Below are 22,211 nucleotides of genomic sequence, written 5' to 3'. Positions count from 1 at the left end.
CTGACATGATTTATCTTGATTTCTGGGTTAACATCACAAAAACCTGCAATTTCAATAAGAGTGTGTAGACTTTTTATATCCACTGTACAGTCACTTCCTTTGTTAAGCGCCATGGGGCAACCTAGTTATTGTGAAAGGCGCTATATAAAAATAAATTTAATTTAATTTAATTAATCCAGAGCATCAAGGCACTTTACAAAACATGCATAGAAAAGTAGAGTATAAATTTGTAAAACCTTAGTTTCTGAAGTAACTGCTTGGATAATCCAACTGCCACTGTTGTTACTGCTTCTGCTGCTAATACTACTACTGTTACTACTACTACCACCATGACTTCAGATTCTAATACTAATTTTGATACTAATACTCCTGCTACTACTACTGCTGTCATTACTAGTAATAGTGATAAAAACAGGGCACTCACAGATCTGTGGATGTGGGTCTGGACTCTAGAAAGTGGTTCCATTCGCAAACAGCTCTGGACCTCAACACCTGTTGATGGATCACTTCTGTTAGACACACCAGTGGAGCACAAGTCCACCTACACACACACTCACACACACTGACAGACACACATCCAAACACTCACACACAGACACTACACAGACTCACAGACACACACATAGACACTACGAATACTTATAGACACACATCCACACACTCACAAACACAAATTCACACACTGACAGACACCACACACTCCTCACAAACACATACACTCATAACTACAAATACACTATAAATAACACTAATACAAATACCAATTATATCGCAACAGTAACACTATCACTAAGACTTACACTATCATCATCACCAACACTGACACAAAATACTACTACACTTATAATACTAATAATAACAGTAATGCTATCACTAAAACTAACATGACTACTAGTGTAAATAATCTAACCTTATCTATATAATTATCATTAATATTAACAGGAAAACTAGTATTAAAACAATCAGTAGCACTATCATCATTAATACTCACATGAACACTAGCATTAATGTTAAAACTACCGATTGTACTTACACTAATATTAACATGAAGACAATATTAGTATTAGTTGCTATCCGTGACGTCACACCGCTCTTTGTGACGAAGGCGAGACACCTAGCAGTGCACAGTGACTTGGCGCCTGTCGCCGTGGTTACCATACTTATGATTTGTAAACAGTGGAAAAATGCATTTCAGCTTTTACTTACACAAATTTATCAACTTGGAATACAGTTTTTAAGAATTTATCAACTTGGAATATAATTTTTAAGCTCTAGCATACAATTCCTAAACAATCATTTGAATAATAATTCTTTAATTTCTGATTGAACATTATTAACACTAAAGGCGCTATTGTAATTGATCGATAGAGGCTGTATTGACTGTTTTCTAGATATTTAAAACAGGGTCAGTACTCACCAATCAGTGAAGTTAATCAATTATTCTACGGTTCTTCAGTTGAATTAATTGGTTGTCGATAGATAAGTGATCAATAAGTCTCCTCCGTGCGCTCTGCGCGCCTCCCGCGGTCTCGCTCTCTGATCCCGGCGCTCTGGCTGCTGTCTGTGACGTCACAGCGCTCTTTCTGACAGAGCAGAGCGCGTCTCCGTTGGAGGAGACTCCTGTCCGGAGCCCGGGGGGCTTTTCTTACACATATAACATCTCCAAAAATAAAGGCGACTCATAACAGCTGGAAATGGAGAGCGACAAACCGAGGAATACAATTTATGAAACAAAAAAAATAGTTTACTTCACAGACTAATGCGTTGTATAGCATACTCCCGTAGAGCAGAAGAGAAAGGCCACAAGTCCCTGTAATGAGCGGTTTTAAGCGTTTTACACAAATCTCCACAGAACAGAATCCAGGAGGATCAGACTCCTTATCCTGGAGGTTGAAGAGCATCTCCTGGTTTTATTTCCACTCAAGCTCTCAGTTCCTCAGCCAGTTTGATGATTTAATTAACTGTATAACTGTTATCAGACTCTGTTTAACTGTATATTTATAAGACTCTCCGTGAGAGACGTGTGGGAGACGCTGTATCCCAGGGCTGGTGTGGAATCACACACAGACAGGTCTTCTGTGTGATCTGAGTCCCACTGCTGAGAGGTACAGACTGGTCAACTGGTCACTATTGTAGACAAGACCATTGGTCTGCTGCTGCTGATAATCATATTACACTTATAAGAGTAGCAATACTGCTGTTCATTAAATCAGTAAAAATAATAATAAGAGATAATCACATATTGCTCAATTTTCAGTCAAACACTTCTGTCTCTAAAAGGCTGTGAGGAAGGAGAAAAGGGGGAGATGTGACCTGAGTCCAGTCTGTTCTGTCTAATATTATTCATGTAGCAGCACTGATTGTCACAATGTTCTCTGGTTCTGAATTGTCGGGATAAAGAGAAGGATGGAGATGAGCTTCTGTCTGTTCAGGAGGGAGGAGTTTGGGTAAAGTACTGAGGGACCCAGAGCTCTGTGTGTGAGTCTGAGCTGTGAATCTGACTGAGAGGAGATACTTTTTTTTATTCTAACTCTGAGAAGTCTTTTCCTTTGCCAAGCAATGTTACATCCCCTTCAGATACTCTGCACAGACTGTCAGAGTGAGAGAAGAGAAGAGAGAGATGGACAGATAAGAGCACACGCAGCGAGAGAGACAGGAAAGGGGAGAGAGAAGAGAAGGAGCAGGAAGACAGTGCAGGTGTTCAACCACACTGTGACCACAAGAGACAGGAGGCTTTTCTCAGCTGCTGAGGAGCTCAGTGCTCATGGACACTCAGGCTCAGAGGCTCTGGCAGCAGTCAGGTCTGAGAGCTTCTCCTCATACTGACATTGGAGCTCTGAGAGTCAGCCTCCATTCTGACAGGAACAGTCCCACCTGTTCAGCCCTGAGAGACACACTGAGAGAGCTGTGTGGGGAGAGGACCTGTCACCCTGTAGAGCTCTGAACATTGGACTCTCCTGTGTCTCCCTGTGCAACACTAGAGCTCTGAACACTGGGCTCTCCTGTGTCTCCCTGTGCAGCACTGGAGCTCTGAATACTGGGCTCCCTGTGTGTCTCTCTGTACAGCTCAGCTCTCAGCTGCCTCATCACACTGACACCCACAGCCTCACAGTACAGCCTGACTTCCTGTGCTGGAAGAGCTCGGAGGAGCACAAACCACAGACTCACTGCAGGGTCTGACCTGAGGCTCCAGCTGTATTAACAAGGACTGAACTTTTTTTTTCATAATTTTGTTGCTTTTTCTAATTTGAAACTGACTCCTGCTCTGTGGCTCCTGCTGCTGCAGCTATTATGGTGAAGCTGTAACACAAGACCTCTGCTATATTGAACAGGAGAGTTTAAATACTGCATAACTGCTAATACTACTATTGCTACCACAACTGCTGCCACTGATACTACTGCTGCTACTAATATTTTACTGCTGCTCCTACTGCTGCTCCTACTACCTATAATAATAAGGAAGAGGATGTGAGCTGTGCCCTCACACTGTTCAGACTGGGGGTGTATCAGTCTATCAGTATCAGTTCCACTGTGCTGTTAGAAAGTCTCAGTCATGCAGTCGGCTCCACGCAGAGAGACACTGGGGTCACAACTGGAGGGGTTGGAACATCTTTTTGGACTGTAGCTGCACAGAGACAGGCTCAGGGTCTAAGGGAGTCAACTGGAAGAGTTGCTGTCCAACAGGCTCAGTACAGAGGGAACAGACACTGCTTGGCTATTCTTGTTCGTTTACATTATTGATCACAGTCACAGGACAGCCAGTTCTTATTCAGTCCACCTTGTCTCTGTATTCCTGTGCTGACCTGAATGACCTCACTGCCACCTTGAGCACAGGCTCTCCTCACACTGCCCTTGAAGAGGACCAGAAGACATTACTGTCTGGAGACACAACAACTCTGTGAGTCACTGCAGGACACCAGTCATTGGACACTGCCTGACACAGACAGCAAGACACACAGGACCATATTCAGGACACCAGTCACTGGACACTGCCTGACACAGACAACAGGACAGGACCACATTCTGGACACCAGTCACTAGACACTTCCTGATACAGACAGCAAGAATTACAGGACCATATATACATAATTGATTATCTTGATACTGATTTAAAAATATAATACTTGTCTACAATTTTTTTAGTTTCATATCTGATCTCTTCCTGCCCCTGCAGCACCTGCAGCCCTGCTGTCTGTATCTGTATCTGTGTTTCCTCCAGTGAGACACAGAGCTGCTCCTGTCTCTCCTCTCCTCCGCACTGCTGGGAGTGTCTTCAGGGAGAGGAAACAGTGATGTGTCTCTGATATATATGGAGAAGACTGAAAGGGCCCTGTGTGATTGGCGTCCCGCCTGTGTGAGAGGTTCCTGCTGTCAGTCTGAAAAGGCAGTGCTGTGTGTGATTGGCGGGGCGGGGGGCTGTGTTGTTACTGGGGGTCCGGGGTGTGGAGCAGCAGCTCAGTTGCCCTGTGGGCTCAGGGGTGAAGACAGAGGTCTCAGCTGCGATCTGTGCTGATGACAATGGAGAGCTGCCTGTCCATCTTCTCTCTCGCTGTCCTGGTGCTGCACAGCTCAGCCAGTAAGTGACCAGTCTTCTGCTTTCCAGACAGACAGAAAACAAGAATTAAAGTTAAGATGGAAAAGCTGCACAACATAATTTGTAAATGAGCTCGGGATAAGAGGTTTTAATGTTTTATTTTAAATCCAGGACTATGGGTATTCATAAGAAAACATTAAAACTATTTTGATTGGTCTGTAAGTCAGGTAAAATAATTAGCTGCTTAGAACAACTTTATATTTTTAATAGCATCACCTCTGCCAATCTACTGCTACTTATTATTATCTTCAGTTTATGTCTCCAGTATAATTATCTGTATGCAATATTCTTATTCTTAAAACAGATAAGAGCGTTATTAAAGACAGGAGTATATTTTATTATTACAGGTTGTGGCTTTATTACAGATGGAACTTTTATATAAATCATTTCTTGAGAAGGTGATATTTAAGCTTGAAGAATTATTAAGGCCAGGTATAATAATAGATTTAAATGCATGTTTAAACACTAGAAAATGTCTGAGGAAGTAATGTTTTCCCACTAAATAATTATAAGAAACCGAGGTAGCATTGTAGGTAAATGAATTATTAAAGATGTGTATTTTTTTCATTATGTGATACTTTCAGTGTTAAAGCTCATTAGATAGTTCAATGTTATTTGAGGTAAATCTGTGTTTGAAGTTTGGAACAGTTTTAAGCCAGTAATAGTTTTAGAGAAATTAATTAAAAGAGACTGAGGTACTATTTATTGGAGGTCAATATATTAAAAAAAATGAATATTGGAGGTAAATATGATGTGAAACTATTTTGGACCCATAGCTGTTTCCAGATAGGAGTATATATTTTTGAGACTGTGGTAGTTTTATTACAGAAACATATTTTTCTGTATGGTTCATGCAGGTTTGCTGTGTTTAGGCATTGAAAAGAACAGGCTGTACTGTAGGAAAAATATTTACTGCTCAGATAATAGTGAAATATGATTTTTTTATTATTAGAAACCAGGGTTACAGTTGCTTTATTGAATGAAGAGTCCCGGGGAAGCTGGAGTCAATCCCAGCAAGCAACGGACACAATGCAGGCGACACACTGGAAAGCACACCAGTCCATCACAGGGCACACACACAGACACAGACATGCACACACTTTTGATAGTATCTGGGAGGAAACCAGAGAACCCAGAGAAAAAGAAAAAGATGTGAGCTCAGGTAGAACATACAAACTCCACACAGATAGCAAAGAGGGTCTGGAACTGAACTGGAAGACAGCAATTATATTGACTTTGCACATTTGAGTAAAATTTGACAGATAAATGAGTTGGTCTTCTACAGTTAAGATTCAGATAATAAGGACTATTTTTCTTTTTGATAATGTGGAGATTTAATAAGAATGGTTTACTGCAATCTGGTTGGTGTTCATTTGAATGCTAGTTTTTAAGCATGGATAATGAAAATCAAATAATTACTTAAATAATATTGTACAAGTTACATAAATACTTCTCCTGCCTCCATCAGTTGGAGATTCATGATCAGAGCACTCAGGCTTGAGGCATCGTTTAGGACAACTTTACAATAACACAGAGGGTTAATGAATTTACTAGTTAGCTGAAAGAAAGGGGTACCCCTCTTTTTTGTTCATTTAAATTTATTATTTTTTATTTTTCTTCATGATTATACACAACATGAAAACTCCTAAGAGGATGAGAACAAGCTTCAATGCTGTTTAATAGTTTATCCTGTAAATAGCGTTTTGCCACTGGCAGTGATAAGGAAACCGCGGTTCTGGCAAGAGTGAAAAGGCAAAGTAATTAAAGGCACCGCCAGAACATTCTGCACACTAATTCGTGTCTGGTCTTCTCATCATTTTGCAGATTGGTAAAACTCTTTAAAACCTCATAAATATACAATAAAGTGAGCACAACGTGAATGATTGGATGTTGTGGCTAATGTATAGAGTTTTTGTATCAATCGCTGGTCAGAATGATTACGTTGTCTTGACTATTTTTCAGGTAAGCTACCAGCCATGGTCCTTATTGTCACTCCCGCCGCGGAGGAGTAAAAGCACCTATTTCCATTTTAGGTGATTTTGTGTGATTTGTGTTATTTAACTGCATTCTTTGTAATGGTGCTTGTATTGTTGAGTGGGCAGTGGTTGAGTCTGTAGTGCTGGGAATAATGTAGGAATGCGCTGTGTGTCTGTTGAGAAGACCGTCTGTGGTGGTGTTAAAAGCAGTTTTAAGGGGCTGAAATTCGAAAGTAGCTTCTGTATATGTGTATGTAGGGCCAAGGAGGCTTTTTGCAACTGTAAGACTAAATTACTCTTTAGTTTTGATTCTAACTTATCTTAAGCTCTGTTTTTTACAACGTTTTGAACAAGATTTGAACTTTAAATGTAGTGTATGGCAAAGTTGTGTAGTGCACAGTTGTGTTTGTTGATTGGGAGTGATGTGAGTGATGTGAGTTGGAGTGATGTGGAGCCCCCTGAAAGTCTATAGCCCTGAGGCCTATGATAGTCTTAATGTTGCCCTGGGTATACAGGATGTATAGGATGTACAGGATTATCACACACAGAAATGTGGTGTTATGTTTGAGTTGTGGAAATAACTAGACATTGGTTTAGCATTTATGTAGAAGCCACACGAGGTAAAGATGTGTTGTTAAGAGTAAACATTGATTGGAGCAAGATGGTGAACTCCATTGTAAGAAACATGGTAAAGCAAATGGTGACATGAAAGGAGTTGATGATAATAGTGGAAGTGTGAATCTGTAGTGCTTCAATCTGAATGAGAACTTGATAAGGTGGGTGCTAAACTTCCTAACTAACAGGTCTCAACAGGTCAAGTTGGGGGAAGTGCTTGTCTGACATTCGCTACACTTCAATTTGATCACCACAGGGCTGTGTCTTGTCCCCTCTGCTGTACATTTTGTACACTAACGATTGCATAAGCAAACACACAGATACACATATCTTAAGTTTGCAAAGGAACAAGTAATAGGTTTATTCTATACTGAAAAAAAAGAAGAAAGTATACACAATGTTTCGGCCTTGGAGCCTTCTTCAGGTGGCTGAACCTGAACCTGAGCAGTAATGCTCGGTGTGTTAAATGAAACTGTGTAGTTCAACAGTTATTGAATTGTTTAAACAGTGGAAATCTGGAAAAATTGTGTATTGAAACAGTGAAAATGTCATGACCGCTAGCCAGTGGAGATCAACCCATAAGAGAACTAATCAGCACCAGCAGCGGGTTACTAATAACAAGTGCCGCCGCACGTGTTAATCTACCGTGCAGCACACAGTGCTATTTAAACCATCCAGACCCGCTTCCCGCTGCTCGGTATTGAGTCTTTTCTCAGAGAGCTCTACCCTGCCTTTGTTTGTACCTCACTTTCTATACTTAAATCAGTTCTTAAATCTCATACCGTGTACAGACCAGTATTCAGTTTCCATTCTTATTTTGCAGTTATTACATGAGGCCTCATACATAGATACAAACAAGCATCAGTGATTCAGACTTCTGACACTGGCACTGAAAACTCTACTGACCACAGCTCCTAGAAAAAGAGAAATACAAGTCCCAGCCCTCTGAATTCATAGAATTACTACATGTATGCTGGTAGTCTCTCCAGTATCTCACACATAGAGTCACTGTGCTGCTAAACTCTCCAGTATCTCACGCAAAGTCAGGATCAGGATCTGAAAAGGCAGATAGTGGGCGTCAATGTTTTACAGAAGTTGAGTTAGTATACTTAGTATGCTTTCTGTGTTGGTTTCTGCATGTAATCTGTTTCACCAGGGAATGGAGTAGCAGTCCAGTAACACAGAAAACTAAACTATCAGAAATATTTTCAATATGTATATGTACATATATAGAATTTTTCCTCCAAACATGGTAATATTATTTTCTCTGTCTCCAGGTAGTGCTGATGTGAGGCTGGTGAATGGAGCCAGTCCCTGTGAGGGGACAGTGGAGGTGTATCATGGTGGAGAGTGGGGGACAGTAGCTGACTTTGGCTGGGATCTGGATGATGCTGCAGTGGTGTGCAGACAGCTGGGCTGTGGATCTGCGGTTTCACCACCAGGAGGAGCTCACTTTGGACCAGGGTCTGGATCAATTCTGCTGAGCTGGGTCCTTTGCAAGGGGTCAGAGTCTGCACTGAGGGACTGTGGAAAACAAGAAATGAAACAGTATAGCATTTCTCATGGCTTTGATGCTGGAGTGAGGTGTTCAGGTAGGAGACACTGATCTAGAGTTTATCATCATGATCCATCAGTCCATCCTCTCATTTCCACAGTTGAGAGCTGTGACAACACTCTTCACTGTAATAACTGTATGTGTCTCTCTACCTGTGGGGAAATCAGAGGAACAAACATTGGCAGGAGACCCTGTCTGAGTGTCACGTCCTGTACACCTAGAGGGTGCTGCTCTTCTGTCTTGTTCCTAGATCCCTATGATTATTCATGTCTTTCCGGTGTGTCTTGTTGTATAGCCTATTTACTTCCTTTGTCTGCTCTGCTCCTTGCTCAGCATTAAGGGTTCGGATGTCTTGAGACCGCCTAGCACCTGGTCCTCTCCTCTGCGGCCTGTGGGCATAGGTTTCTACACGACATCGTCTGACCTCCTGAGTTAATCCCTGTTTTTCCGCTACGGATAGGGTCTATTTGCTCTCCTGCCATTTCATGGCATTTCACTTTTGCTTGCCACTGCTGGCAAATGGAGCAGCAATGTTTTCCTGTTGCTGTTTCAGTTTTAACAGGACAAAGTTGTTAGACTTGCGCCCTTGGCACCCCACATGGGACCCACTGCCCTGAAATTATGAGTTTCATGCTTTCAAAAGAGCTAGCCAGGGCCAAGGTGATTATTATAGTTTGGGAAAATATCACATGATATTAATTACAGTATTATAAGTGTAAGTAATAATTATATGTTGTGAATAATATTTATTATTATTAAATATCTATTGTAATTAACTGTGGAAGAAGTGTAAATTTGGGTATTAAATTTAGGAAAAGTCTTCACCTGTATTTGTGTGTTTTTGCAGCTGGACAACAGGAAGTGTCTCTGTCTCTCTGAACATGTAGTTTATCCTGTCTGTCCAGGAACTTTAGTGTTAGTTTAATCAGCCAGACTGTGGTCTGTGAGTATCAGTGCCCAGGTGATATTGTACTGCTCCAGCAGTGCCAGGCTGTGACAGTCCTGGTGTTGTCTAGTGTTTTTCTGTGCCCAGGTCAGACAGTCCTGCACCAGCAGTGCCAGCCTGTGACAGTCCTGGTGCTGTCCAAAGTGTCAGTCAGTGCTCAGGTCAGACAGTCCTGCTCCAGCAGTGCCAGCCTGTGACAGTCCTGGTGCTGTCCAAAGTGTCAGTCAGTGCCCAGGTCAGACAGTCCTGCTCCAGCAGTACCAGGCTGTGACAGTCCTGGTGTTGTCCAAAGTGTCAGTTAGTGCCCAGGTCAGACAGTCCTGCTCCAGCAGTGCCAGGCTGTGACTGTACTGTTCTCTGGGCTCTATGAGTGATGTAGTTTAAATGATTCATAAATGTTCATGAGTTTTCAGTTTCTCTGTTGTTGAGACAACAGGAGCTGCTCCGGCTGACTGTCTAGATGTCAGTCCTCCTTTATTCTCTTTTAAGGCCTCGGTGCAGTATGATTTTTTCACTGTCCTTCTGCACCTCTACCCTGCAGTATTATTGCCCTCTTTATATTAAATTCAAAACTGAGTTTCTAATTTTTCCTTTTTTTTCCTAACATGACCGAGCATATTAATACTTCAGAAACGTTTAGATTAAATGCAAGTGACGATTTTAAGATCTTTTAAATTGAGGATTACAATGATTTAATACAGGTAATCTAAAGAATATAATTTATCTGATTTTATTTTACTTTGACGTACTGTATTATACACACTGTTAATGTGCTCTAATACTGTTAAAATGTGTACAAATATTTTGTTACATGTCAGGAGTGCGGTTAATAGGAGGCAGGAATCTCTGCTCTGGCAGAGTCGAGGTTTTGCGAGGGACGTCCTGGAGTACAATCTGTGAGGCCGACTTTGACATGAAAGATGCGGAGGTTGTCTGTCGTGAACTAGACTGTGGATTTCCAGCACAGCTGCTGAGAGGGGCTCATTTCAGAGAGGGACAGGGGCTGATCAGGACAGAGGAGATCCAGTGTCGGGGAAATGAGACCAGAATCCAAGACTGTCCCACCTCAACCAGGGAGAACCAGAGCTGCACTCCCAGCAATGACATCGGCCTGGTCTGTACAGGTGAGAGCACTACTGTCTGTACTGATCCTCAGCAGTACAAGCACTTCAATATCTTGAAGAAAAATCAAAAGAAAAGATGTGCACAGTTGTTGTCAGTCAATATTTATATATTCTTACATGTACAGTAATAATTATGGTATTAGAAGAGAGTATAGTATTAGAAGATGGAGTAAGTGTGATGTTAGAATTTCACACCCTAGCAAACTTCTTAAGCAAGATTATTTAAAAAAATATTATTACTATTTTTAAAACATTATGTTCAGACACAATAAACTGTGGTGTATCAAGTTAATTTTACAAAAAATATTTATGATAACCCGTCTACGGGTTTGTTTTATTTTACTGATGTGCGACTGAAAATAAACATGACTATTGATTTTTATAGGTTCATCCTTGTCAGCTCTAGATGGTGGAGTCTGGCTTTCAGGAAGAGAGAGTCACTGTGATGGCAGGGTCGAGATTTACTACAACAGCACCTGGGGAAGACTCCTCCAGCACTCCTGGGGCTACAGAGAGGCCTCTGTGGTCTGCAGACAGCTGGGCTGTGGCTCAGTGGTGCAAATATACAACTCCTCTGTGTATGAGACAGGCGACAGTGCTGTGTGTGTGACAGGTATTCAGTGTACTGTAGTACAAGTCTATAACTCCTCTCTGTATGGGAAATGGTAACACTGCTGTGTGTTACAAATGATGTGTCCACGAGTTAGAGGAAGAACACTGTGCGTTATTCTGAGAGTTTCGGAGGGTCGGAGAGAGGGGTAAAAAGGGAAGGAGATCGATGGCTACTTACCCTAGATGCTTGGCTGTAGTTGAAGTCAAGGGACGAAGGTTGAGTATCGAAGGGCAGAGGTTCAGTCAGGAAGAGTATTTCTCAGTAAAGAATGGTGAGGTAGGAGCTCCTAGAAAAGAGTCTAGTACCAAGCACAGACTTGAAGGTTAGAATATCCCAGCAGTTGAGGGTGCGGACATTAGTGTGGTGTCATTGCTGGTAATTTGATCAGCTAGCGCTTGCTGGAATTACCTGTAGATGTGGCCTCATTAGAGAGAGGTCGATTGCTGGATAGAATGCACTTGCTGGTGGACGTGACACTGTGTATCTGCCAGGTATTCAGTGCTCTGTAGTACAAGTCTAAATCTCCTCTCTGTATGGGACAGTGACAGTGCACTGTGTCTCACAGGTATTCAGTGCTCCGGGGACGAGACTCATCTGGTGAACTGCAGTTCTCCACAGACAGTCAACTGTAGTGATGGACAGGAAGTGTCCCTGATTTGCTCAGGTAGGAGCCACTTGGTCTATTTGATCTTTTTTTATTAGTTTAACTAAATACATATATTTTGATACCTGCTGCACTGATCTGGTAGAAGAAGATTGAAGCCAAGATGTCTGACTAAAGCAGGCTGAGCAGACAGACAAAAGTGAAAATAAACGTGGACAGAATTAAACAATTCACTTTCTCTACCCAAACACACAGGTCCTTCTGTAAAAACTTTCCTGGAGAGTTTGTCTCGGGTTGACTTCTTTGGCATCCTTTCCTCTCTTCAGTGAGAATCACGGTTGTCATGACCGCCAGCCAGCGGAGATCAACCCATAAGTGAACTAATCAGCACCAGCAGTGGGTTAATAATAGCAAGCGCCGCCGCACGAGTTAACACACCTGCACATGCTTTACCGTGCGGCACCCTGTGCTATTTATACCATCATAACACACTTCCCGCTGCTCAGTATTGAGTTATCTCCCTTAGAGCTCTACCTGGCGTACCCTAACCTTATGACACATGGATTTTGGACTTCCCCTTTTGCCATTTGACTTCATACCTCGCCTCTCGACTTGCATTGTTTGCCTCCAGTGTCTGTCCTGGATTTCGACCCTCCTTACTTCCTTACTTCCATTGACCACAAACTCGCCTCTCGATTCGGATAGTTTGTTGCCTTGTCTACCGGCTACTCCTGCGGCTGCACAGGATCCATATCTCTACATTTGGGTATCCTCATAACAGTTTGCACTACAATTTCAGCTGACATCTTGCCCTCTTTTTAAAAAGAATTTAAAAGGGTAAAAAATCACCTCAGCCCCTAAACATCTCCTATAAAGACCCCCCTTCTTTCCAAAACCCAGTCAACAAACCTGTTCTACATAATAATAAATTTAGACTTTTAGGAGACTTTTTTTCACACAACATACTAAATGATAACTAATTTAGATTAAAATCATAATATCAAAAACATCTGACTTGTTGTGTAATTTGGAAGGTAAATAGTTACATCAGCACAACTTTACAATTGCTTTTACTAAAGGGTATATGATGTTATCCTACCAATTTTTCCAGGGCTTTAATATATAATTACTTCAAGGGGAGAAGCAGGGGTTGGTAAAGTAGAGAAAAGTAGCACCCGGACCGCAGGGGGGAACCCAGGTGGATTGGCTGACTTGGCAGCCTCTGAAGCATGAAAACAAACACCCATGACTCCTGGAGTGTCGGCAGAGAGGCGCTGCCTCACGACTTGGAGCTAGGCCCTCAGGCAAGGAAGACTCCCCTGACTCTTTGAGAGTCACTTTGAGAGGTGCTGCCTTGCAACCAGGCTCCTGCCTTGCTATCAGGGGATAGAAAAAAGGGGATAGCCCCTTGAGTTGCATGAGAGGTGCTGCTTTGTGACTGGGAACGAATCCCTTAAGAGGGGAAGAGAAAGAGTGTCCCGACTTGAGGAAATATATTGAAAGGTGCCGGCTGAGGGGTTGAGAATGAAGGGAAAGCTGCTTGAGAAGGAAACAAAAGAAGTTCCCTGAGTTGCTGAGAGTCGGATTTGAGGCGGCGCCCTGCAATTGGGATAAGCCCTCAGGGGACCGAGAATAATGTGGCTGGGGCCCCCTCTGGCTCACTTTTTGAGAACCTCCCCAGAAAGGGTCAAGGTGGTGCTGCCATCCAGAGGTTGGGGAAGCGAGCTTCACTTACCGCCCAGAGATGGAGCCCCAGCCCAACATTTTCTCTCCCAACACCTGTGAGGACAAACAAAGTGTGTGCCAAAGCATAAGAAAATAAAGAAGCAAGAGAAAAGAACAGGAAAGAAATGCGTAGAGGCTAAGTGTGAGTCTGACTGCACAGTGGAGAGGAAAAAACCCTTGGAAAAAACCCTTGGAGAGGAAAAAACCCAGTGGAGAGGGAAAACCTCTGGCGGTCCGGAGGAACAGACGCCCCCACTCCGGGCATTCTATCGCATCCACTCCGGGATAATGAGTAGCTGAAATGCCTGAGAGAATGTAAAGGTCAACTGCAGAGGAGGGAGGACAGCTGAGTGTCTTAATTGAATATCCGAGTGAGCTCGGGCAGTGTAGGTGGCAGCTTCAATTCAGATTACTGAAGGATCCACAGTGAACTGGATTGGGTTGGAAGAGCATAGAAATGAAAGTTAAAGTTTGGGATATGAGACAGGTCACAGAATTAAACACGTGATTCTTGAAAACAGAATATGGAGAAACTGGTGAATTCTGTGGCTCTTTGAATCTACAGCAGTTAGAAGCATCCTAGAAGGGGGTAAGATGCAGAGGTTGTTGGAGGAGATACAGTATGTTTCCTAGAAGATGCTTTTGGTGGTCCTGTCTCTGGATTCCACGAACTGCGAGATGGAGTGCTGCAATATAAAGCCGTTAGGACATTGAAAAGACTGAAGCCTGAGGTGGAATTGAATCCCGGAGGTAAGATCTTGTAGCACTTGGAAAAAAACATTCAGAATAGCGAGGTTAAAATGGAGATGAAGGTGGCTGGTGGAATGTGCAGAAGGTAGTGCATGTAGTTCAGGCAGAAGAGTAGGCTGTGTGGGTAGATCATGAAGATGGTGGAACTCAGGAACTTGAAGAGGAAGAGAGCTTTAATGGACATCAGCAAGAAGAGTTTAGGTTACTGTGAACTAGAAAGAGCATTGGCTACAGCTTTGGAAAGACCAGGGAGGTGTTCCTTGCCAGATACAAAGTATGGGTAACAGAAAACTGTATGAGATGTTGAAGGAGGCTTGTAATTAGAACAGGAAGAATGGTTAAATTAAAAATCCATAGACTGAATTTAATTGGGCATAAACAAAAAACTTAAACAAATATCAGCAGTGTTTGTCCACTTCTGGCACCTGGAAGAGTGGAAGAACAGATGACATCCCTGAAAATAGAAAGCCAGAATAAATTCGCCCAGAGTTAAACCTGTGAAGACATGAATCCCAGGATTTAGAGCAACAACAAGTTCTCCAGAACCCGCTACTCGGTAACCAAATTCAGAGCTGTCTAATAGGAAAAAAACACAATTGATATATTTACCTTCAAGAATCTGGCAGCGCAAATGAGGATCAAAAAGCTTGAAATTGGGGGGAAGAAGATCATCCTTTATCGGTAATGAAAATGGTGGATTTGTTATCAGCATGAAATAAGAATGTTCTATTTCTATTTCTTCCCCCCATCCTCTGATTTCCCCTGACATGGATGGCAACAACAAGGTAGAGTTCCAGAAGGGCTGATGATCATGCATGTAGAGAGAGCTCCTGGATTTGAGAGGTTGGAAATTAGAAAAACCATTGAGCATTGAATATTACTATTAGACTGAGAGGAGAAGCATCAATCAAGGACAGGTAGTGCAGAGTGGGACACCAGTTCTTGCAAAACAAAGTGGCAGTTCCAGTGGGGGAGAAATATCCACATTCTAATATCTTTCTGAGCATCAGTTGATAACGTGGGCATTGAGAGAGGCTGACAGTAGCTGACAGAAGTTGAGAAAAAGATTTGCCTTGAGGTATAATGTGGATAACACAATTGCAAAGCCCCAACTAGGATATCGAGTTGTGTTTATTGATAAATTTCAAAATCTGAAAACAAAAGTGGAGGGAGCGATTTAAACTCTAAATATTTAAGATCTAAAGTGATATTTCAGCAATAGAGGGAGGAAGACAGGACAAAATGATGGAATTGATGGCGCAAAAAAAATAATTCAGAGGCCATCAAGAAAGTCGTTAACGAGAGGGGAGAGAAGATCATGAAGGGAGTGTTCCAGGGTGGAAATACTGATGGGTGTATGAACTTGGAAGAAAGTAGAGAATCATTTTGTAGCATAAAATAAAGAACCACCTTAACACACAAGGATCAACAGTAGTAGTCCACTCCTTGCACTTGAGGGTGTTCGTCAACCTGCTCAGTTCCTCATCGTCATCTCCCCGTGTCTCACTCCCTTCCGGATTCTTCCATCTGCAAAGGGTCCTGATCTATGCTTCGTTACACCTTGACTATAAAGCAGCATAATGCAGCAGGTTGGAAAGGAGAGGAAGAAATGTCGGCATGGTAGATTAATTTGAATCCAAGGAGGTCAACGAAAGAGCGTTGGAGAATCATCAAGGTGCTGGAGGAAAGACAGACAATTTGTGGATAGCTATTAAGTCATTATGCTGCTTGTATCTCCAGTATCTCACACATAGAGTCACTGTGCTGCTAGACTCTCCAGTATCTCACACACAGTCACTGTGCTGCTAGACTCTCCAGTATCTCACACACAATCACTGTGCTGGTAGACTCTCCGGTAACTCACACGCAGTCACTGTGCTGGTTGACTCTCCAGTATCTCACACACAGTCATTATGCTGCTTGTATCTCCAATATCTCACACAGTCGCTGTGCTGCTACACTCTCCAGAATCTCACACACAGTCACTGTGCTGCTAGACTCTCCAGTATCTCACACACAGTCACTGTGCTGCAAGACTCTCCAGTATCTTACACAAAGTAAGGATCTGAAATGGCAGATAGTGGACTTTCTGTGTTTAATAGAAGTTGACTTTGTGGAATTAGTAGGTGGTTAACTTTCTGCATGTCCCCTGTTTCCAGTTCACAGGGATATGGAGTATCAATCCAGTCAAGAACTTTAAGTAAAATTTAACTAACTGAAATATTTTCAGTATGTATATATACATATATAGAATATTTCCTCCAGACATGGAAATAATATGTTCTCTGTCTCCAGGCAGTTCTGATGTGAGACTAGTGAATGGTGCCAGTCCCTGTGAGGGGACAGTGGAAGTGTATCATGATGGAGAGTGGGGGACAGTTGACGACTTAAACTGGGATCTGAATGACGCTACGGTGGTGTGCAGACAGCTGGGCTGTGGATCTGCTTTTTCAGCACCAAATGGAGCTCACTTTGGACCAGGGTCTGGATCAGTCCTGCTGAGTTTGATGTCCTGTAGTGGGTCAGAATCTTCTTTGAGAGGCTGTGGAAAACAAGATGTGAAACACCATAATATACCTCACACTAGAGATGCTGGAGTGAGATGTTCAGGTAGGTAAGACTGATGTGTCAGTAATGTTGATGGTGCTGGAGTAATGTGTCAGACAGGAGTCTAACTCTCTCCAGTCTCCAGCACTGAGGACAATTACAACTCCTCCACTGATCTTGAGTTGATCATCAGGGTCAATCAGTCCATCTTCCCATTCCCACTGTTCTTGTCCTGCTGAGAGCTGTGACGACACTCCCCACTGTCACTTTGTGTCTTTCTACCTGTGTGGAGTAAGAGGTATAAACACAGACAGGACACTCTAAAAGCAGTAGCAGTTGGCCCAGGGGCTGATTCTCTCTCTCTGTCTCTGTCAGCCTGGATCAGAAGAGCTCAGATTTAATTGAGAGATGAGATCTCAACACAACATTGGATACAAATAAATCTGAATTAGAATAGTTCTGGGCTCATTAGGGTAATTCAATCATTTCAGGTTTGTTGTTTAATCAGTGCCCAGGTCAGACAGTCCTGGTTTGTCAAGAGTGTCTGTCAGTGCCCAGGTCAGACAGTCCTGCTCCAGCAGTGCCAAGCTGTGACAGTCCTGGTTTTGTCAAGAGTGTCTGTCAGTGCCCAGGTCAGACAGTCCTGCTTCAGCAGTGCCAGGCTCTGACAGTCCTGGTGTTGTCAAGAGTGTCTGTCAGTGCCCAGGTCAGACAGTCCTGCTCCAGCAGTGCCAGTCTGTGACAGTCCTGGTCTTGTCCAGAGTGTGTGTCAGTGCCCAGGTCAGACAGTCCTGCTCCAGCAGTGCCAGGCTGTGACAGTACTGTTCTCTGGGCTCTATGAGTGATGTAGTTTAAATGATTCATAAATGTTCATGAGTTTTCAGTTTCTCTGACTGTTGTTGAGACTACAGGAGCTGCTCCTGCTGACTTTCTAGATGTCAGTCCTCCTTTATTCTCTTTTAAGGCCTCGGTGCTGTATGATTTTTTCACCATCCTTCTGCACCTCTACCCTGCAGTATTATTGCCCTCTTTATATTAAATTCAAAACTGAGTTTCTAATTTTTCCTTTTTTTTCCTAATGTGACCGAGCATATTAATACCTCAGAAACGTTTAGATTAAATGCAAGTGATGATTTTAAGATCTTTTAAATTGAGGATTACAATGATTTAATACAGGTAATCTAAAGAATATAATTTATCTGATTTTATTTTACTTTGACGTACTGTATTATACACACTGTTAATGTGCTCTAATACTGTTAAAATGTGTACAAATGTTTTGTTACATGTCAGGGGTGCAGTTAATAGGAGGCAGGAGTCTCTGCTCTGGCAGAGTTGAGGTTCTGCGAGGGACATCCTGGAGTACAATCTGTGAGGCTGACTTTGACATGAAGGATGCGGAGGTCGTCTGTCGTGAACTAGACTGCGGATTTCCAGCAGACTTGCTGAGAGGGGCTCATTTCGGAGAGGGACAGGGGCTGATCAGGACAGAGGAGATCCAGTGTCGGGGAAATGAGACCAGAATCCAAGACTGTCCCACCTCAACCAGGGAGAACCAGAGCTGCACTCACAGCAGTGACATCGGCCTGGTCTGTACAGGTGAGAGCACTGCTGTCTGTACTGATTCCCAGCTGTATAAACTCTTCAATATCACATTCTGAGCAGTATGGGATAATTACTTTTCTTCCTCATAGCTTTCCCACTGATCTTTGAGAGCATTGTTTCTACTGTGTCATCATCTAGTTTAATTAAATATCTAAAGAAAAAATGGTGTAAAGTCCTGATTTTTTTTGTCCTTGCTTTTTAGAAAGTGTTTCATCACTTTAAAAAAAATATTTGCCTAAGTTTAATATGCTTGTATTTTGCATTTCAGAGCACTGCATATTGAACCAAAAAACTAATTTCTTTGGATCAGTCAGTGAGCTGCAGCAAGCAGTGGTCTTGTGGTCATGTGATTTCAACTTTTCATGATTCATTTTTATTTCTCACAGTGCGATAGATAATTGGTCTTGTGTTTTGAAGTTAAATATTCAATAATTATGCGTATGTATGAGACGTTTGTTGTACAATCTACCTTCTGTAAAATCAACCTTAATAACATTTCATACTGTATAGCTCCTGACTCTCCTGTCCTTTGTATAAAGTCTAGTGATGTTAATGCTTACGGATCCTGACATGTCCTCTCTGCAGAATACAGTGACTACAGGCTGATGGGCGGCCCTGACTCCTGTTCTGGCCGGGTGGAGCTGCAGTACCGCGGTGAATACAGGACAGTGTGTGACCAGTACTGGGACCTGAGAGATGCCACTGTTCTCTGCCAGCAGCTGGGCTGTGGGGAAGCTGTAGCAGTTCCAGGACAGGCCTGGTTTGGACAAGGCAGTGGATCAAGAGGGGTTGATGTGTTTGAGTGCTGGGGCAATGAGACTCATCTCACCTGGTGCGCTGTCTCTTCATGGGGCAGAGCTGCTTGCTCTCATGGGCAGGATGCTGGAGTCATTTGTTCTAGTAAGAATCAATGCATATTCACATTTTCAGAATTAAGAAAGCTTTAAATAACAGATCAGTAGGATGTCTAATCCAAATTTCTGCCACTTGCTCATGAAGCAACCAAATCCATTTACATGGTCTTGGTCTCCAAGTCAGGCATATCAGACCAACTGTTCAAAATCCCAGTAAAAGCAATCTTCTTACCAGAATCACTAAATATTTCTCACTTTTCAAACTGGCCTAACCTCCAAAGAGCTCCAGCACATCTGTTGTCACCTCTCACCCAGCTGTCTTTCCCACAGTCCACAGTACAACCATGATCACCTCTCTCTCCGCCTTCTGTTCCCATAATCCTCTCTCATCTCCACAGAGCTCCAGCACAACTGTGTTCCCAAGATCCATCCACTTTATCTATCCACATCTGCTTTCTATTTAGCTTCCATTACCCACATTCATGCTGTTCTATAGGACACTACTCAGCTGCTAATTCCAGCTGCACCCACCCTGTGTAACTGAACAAACAAGCCAGTTCACATTCACATTCCTCATTCACAAGCTCTCTGCCAAAGATGTCCACACTACAGGTTGTGCTCCTTTTAGTGTCCCAGTGAGCTGAGCTCACCTGCCCAGTGCTGTCATAACCTTTAATGTGCTGTCATAACCTTCCTAATGAGTGAACTCTTTAGATCACTCATTAGGAATGATCTAAAGAGCTTCTGCAAGAAGGCAGTTGAGGTGAAGGAGGGCAAAAAGAAAAGATGTGCACAGTTGTCATCAGCCAGTGAATATTTATATATTCATATATGTAATAATTACAGTATTAGAAGAGAGTATAGTATTAGAAGAGAGAGTAAGTGTCATATTAGAATTTCACACCGTAGCAAACGTCTTAAGCAAGAATATTTAAAAAAAATAGTATGACTATTTTTAAAACACTATGTTCAGACATAATAAGCTGTGTTGTATCAAGATAATTTTACAAAATAATATTCTGGATAACCCCTCTGTGAGTTTGTTTTGTTTTACTGATGTATGACTGAAAATAATCTTGATTATCATTTTTTTAGATTCCTCCCTGTCAGCTCTAGACGGTGGAGTCCGGCTGTCAGGAGGAGAGAGTCACTGTGATGGCCGGGTGGAGGTTCACTACAACAGCACCTGGGGGAGACTCCTCCAGCACTCCTGGGGCTACAGAGAGGCCTCTGTGGTCTGCAGACAGCTGGGCTGTGGATCTGTAGTGGAAATGTATTTCCCCTCTGTATATGGGACAGGCGATAGTGCTGTGTGTCTGACAGGTATTCAGTGCTCTGTAGTACAAGTCTATAACTCCTCTCTGTATGGGACAGTGACAGTGTTGTGTGTCTGACAACTATTCAGTGCTCTGTAGTACAAGCCTATAACTCCTCTCTGTATGGGACAGTGACAGTGCTGTGTGTCTGACAGGTATTCAGTGCTCTGTAGTACAAGTCTATAACTCCTCTCTGTATGGGACACTGACAGTACTGTGTGTCTGACAGGTATTCAGTGCTCTGTAGGACAAGTCTATAACTCCTCTCTGTATGGGACAGTGACAGTACTGTGTGTCTGACAGGTATTCAGTGCTCTATAGTACAAGTCTATAAAACCTCTCTGTATGGGACAGTGACAGCCCTGTGTATCTGACAGGTATTCAGTGCTCTGGGGATGAGACTCATCTGGTGAACTGCAGTTCTCCACAGAAAGTCAACTGTAGTGATGGACAAGAAGTGTCCCTGCTTTGCTCAGGTAGGAGCCATTTGGTCTATTTGATCTTTTTTTATGAGTTTAACTAAATACATATATTTTGATACCTGTTGCACTGACCTGGTAGAAGGATACTGGAGCCAAGAGCTCTGAGTAAAGCAGGCTGAGCAGACAGACAAAAGTTAAAATAAATGTGGGCAGAATTAAACAATTCACTTTCACTACCGAAACACTCAGGTCCTTCTGTAAAAACATTCCTGGAGAGATTGTCTCAGGTTGACTTCTTTGGCATCTGTTACTCTCTTCAGTGAGAATCACAGTTCTCACTCCGGCTTCAGCTTACATCTTGCCCTCTTTTTAAAAAGAATTACAAAGTCACCTCAAACCCTAAACATCTCCTATAAAGACCCTTCTTTCTTTCCAAAACCCAGTCAACAAACCTATTCTACAAAATAATATATTTAGTACAAGAGCTCCGTACGTTCCCAGTCCTAGTCTTATGATTTCTACTCTCCCGGCAATTCAACTCTTCACTTGTCCTCGACTACGACTCCGCCTCCCGTTTTTGTACCTTCTGCTCTCGGAACCTTCCCGGCTTTTTGACCTCCTAGCTTTTGTCCAAGACCATGTCTTCGTCCCTCATTTTGGCACTGAACCACAGATACCTGAATTGCCACGCACAGGGTCCTACCTCCCCTAGCCTGGTGTTACGTGACACAGTCACTGTGACACAGTCACTGTGCTGCTAAACTCTCCAGAATCTCTTCCTTCTTATAGTCACTGTGCTAGTAGATTATCTACTATCTCATACAGTCTGAAATGATATTAGATTTTCTGTGTTCCACCTCCTGTGTGTCCCCAGTTTCTAGTTCACAGGAAGATGGACTAGCAATCCAGTCAAACAGGTTAAAGTAAATTTCAATGTCTGACACATTTTGAGTATGTGCAGTATA

The 22,211-nt window shown here is 42.7% G+C and overlaps 1 protein-coding gene and 1 long non-coding RNA gene across 2 annotated transcripts; both read left to right on the top strand.

The window, feature by feature from the left end:
• Window positions 1-4,470: 4,470 nt before the first annotated feature.
• On the top strand, window positions 4,471-10,634 carry LOC148668146 (uncharacterized). The gene is made up of 3 exons (XR_015937068.1): window positions 4,471-4,576; window positions 8,463-8,777; window positions 10,505-10,634. It is a non-coding gene; the product is annotated as an uncharacterized LOC148668146 (long non-coding RNA).
• A 954-nt stretch (window positions 10,635-11,588) lies between these two features.
• On the top strand, window positions 11,589-22,147 carry LOC148668145 (scavenger receptor cysteine-rich type 1 protein M130-like). Its single transcript, XM_088630994.1, has 7 exons — window positions 11,589-11,694; window positions 11,989-12,087; window positions 16,798-17,112; window positions 18,343-18,648; window positions 19,240-19,554; window positions 20,604-20,831; window positions 22,128-22,147. Exons 1-7 carry the CDS (start codon window positions 11,589-11,591, stop codon window positions 22,145-22,147), a joined length of 1,389 nt encoding a protein of 462 aa, XP_088487120.1.
• The last annotated feature ends 64 nt before the right edge of the window (window positions 22,148-22,211 follow it).

The sequence above is a fragment of the Lepisosteus platostomus genome, chromosome 5 (genome assembly GCF_059453375.1).
Source record: "Lepisosteus platostomus isolate fLepPlt1 chromosome 5, fLepPlt1.hap1, whole genome shotgun sequence".
Taxonomy (NCBI): Eukaryota; Metazoa; Chordata; class Actinopteri; order Semionotiformes; family Lepisosteidae; genus Lepisosteus; species Lepisosteus platostomus.
The sequence above is the reverse complement of the archived record's forward strand: the minus strand, read 5'-3'. Positions and strand labels throughout refer to the sequence as shown.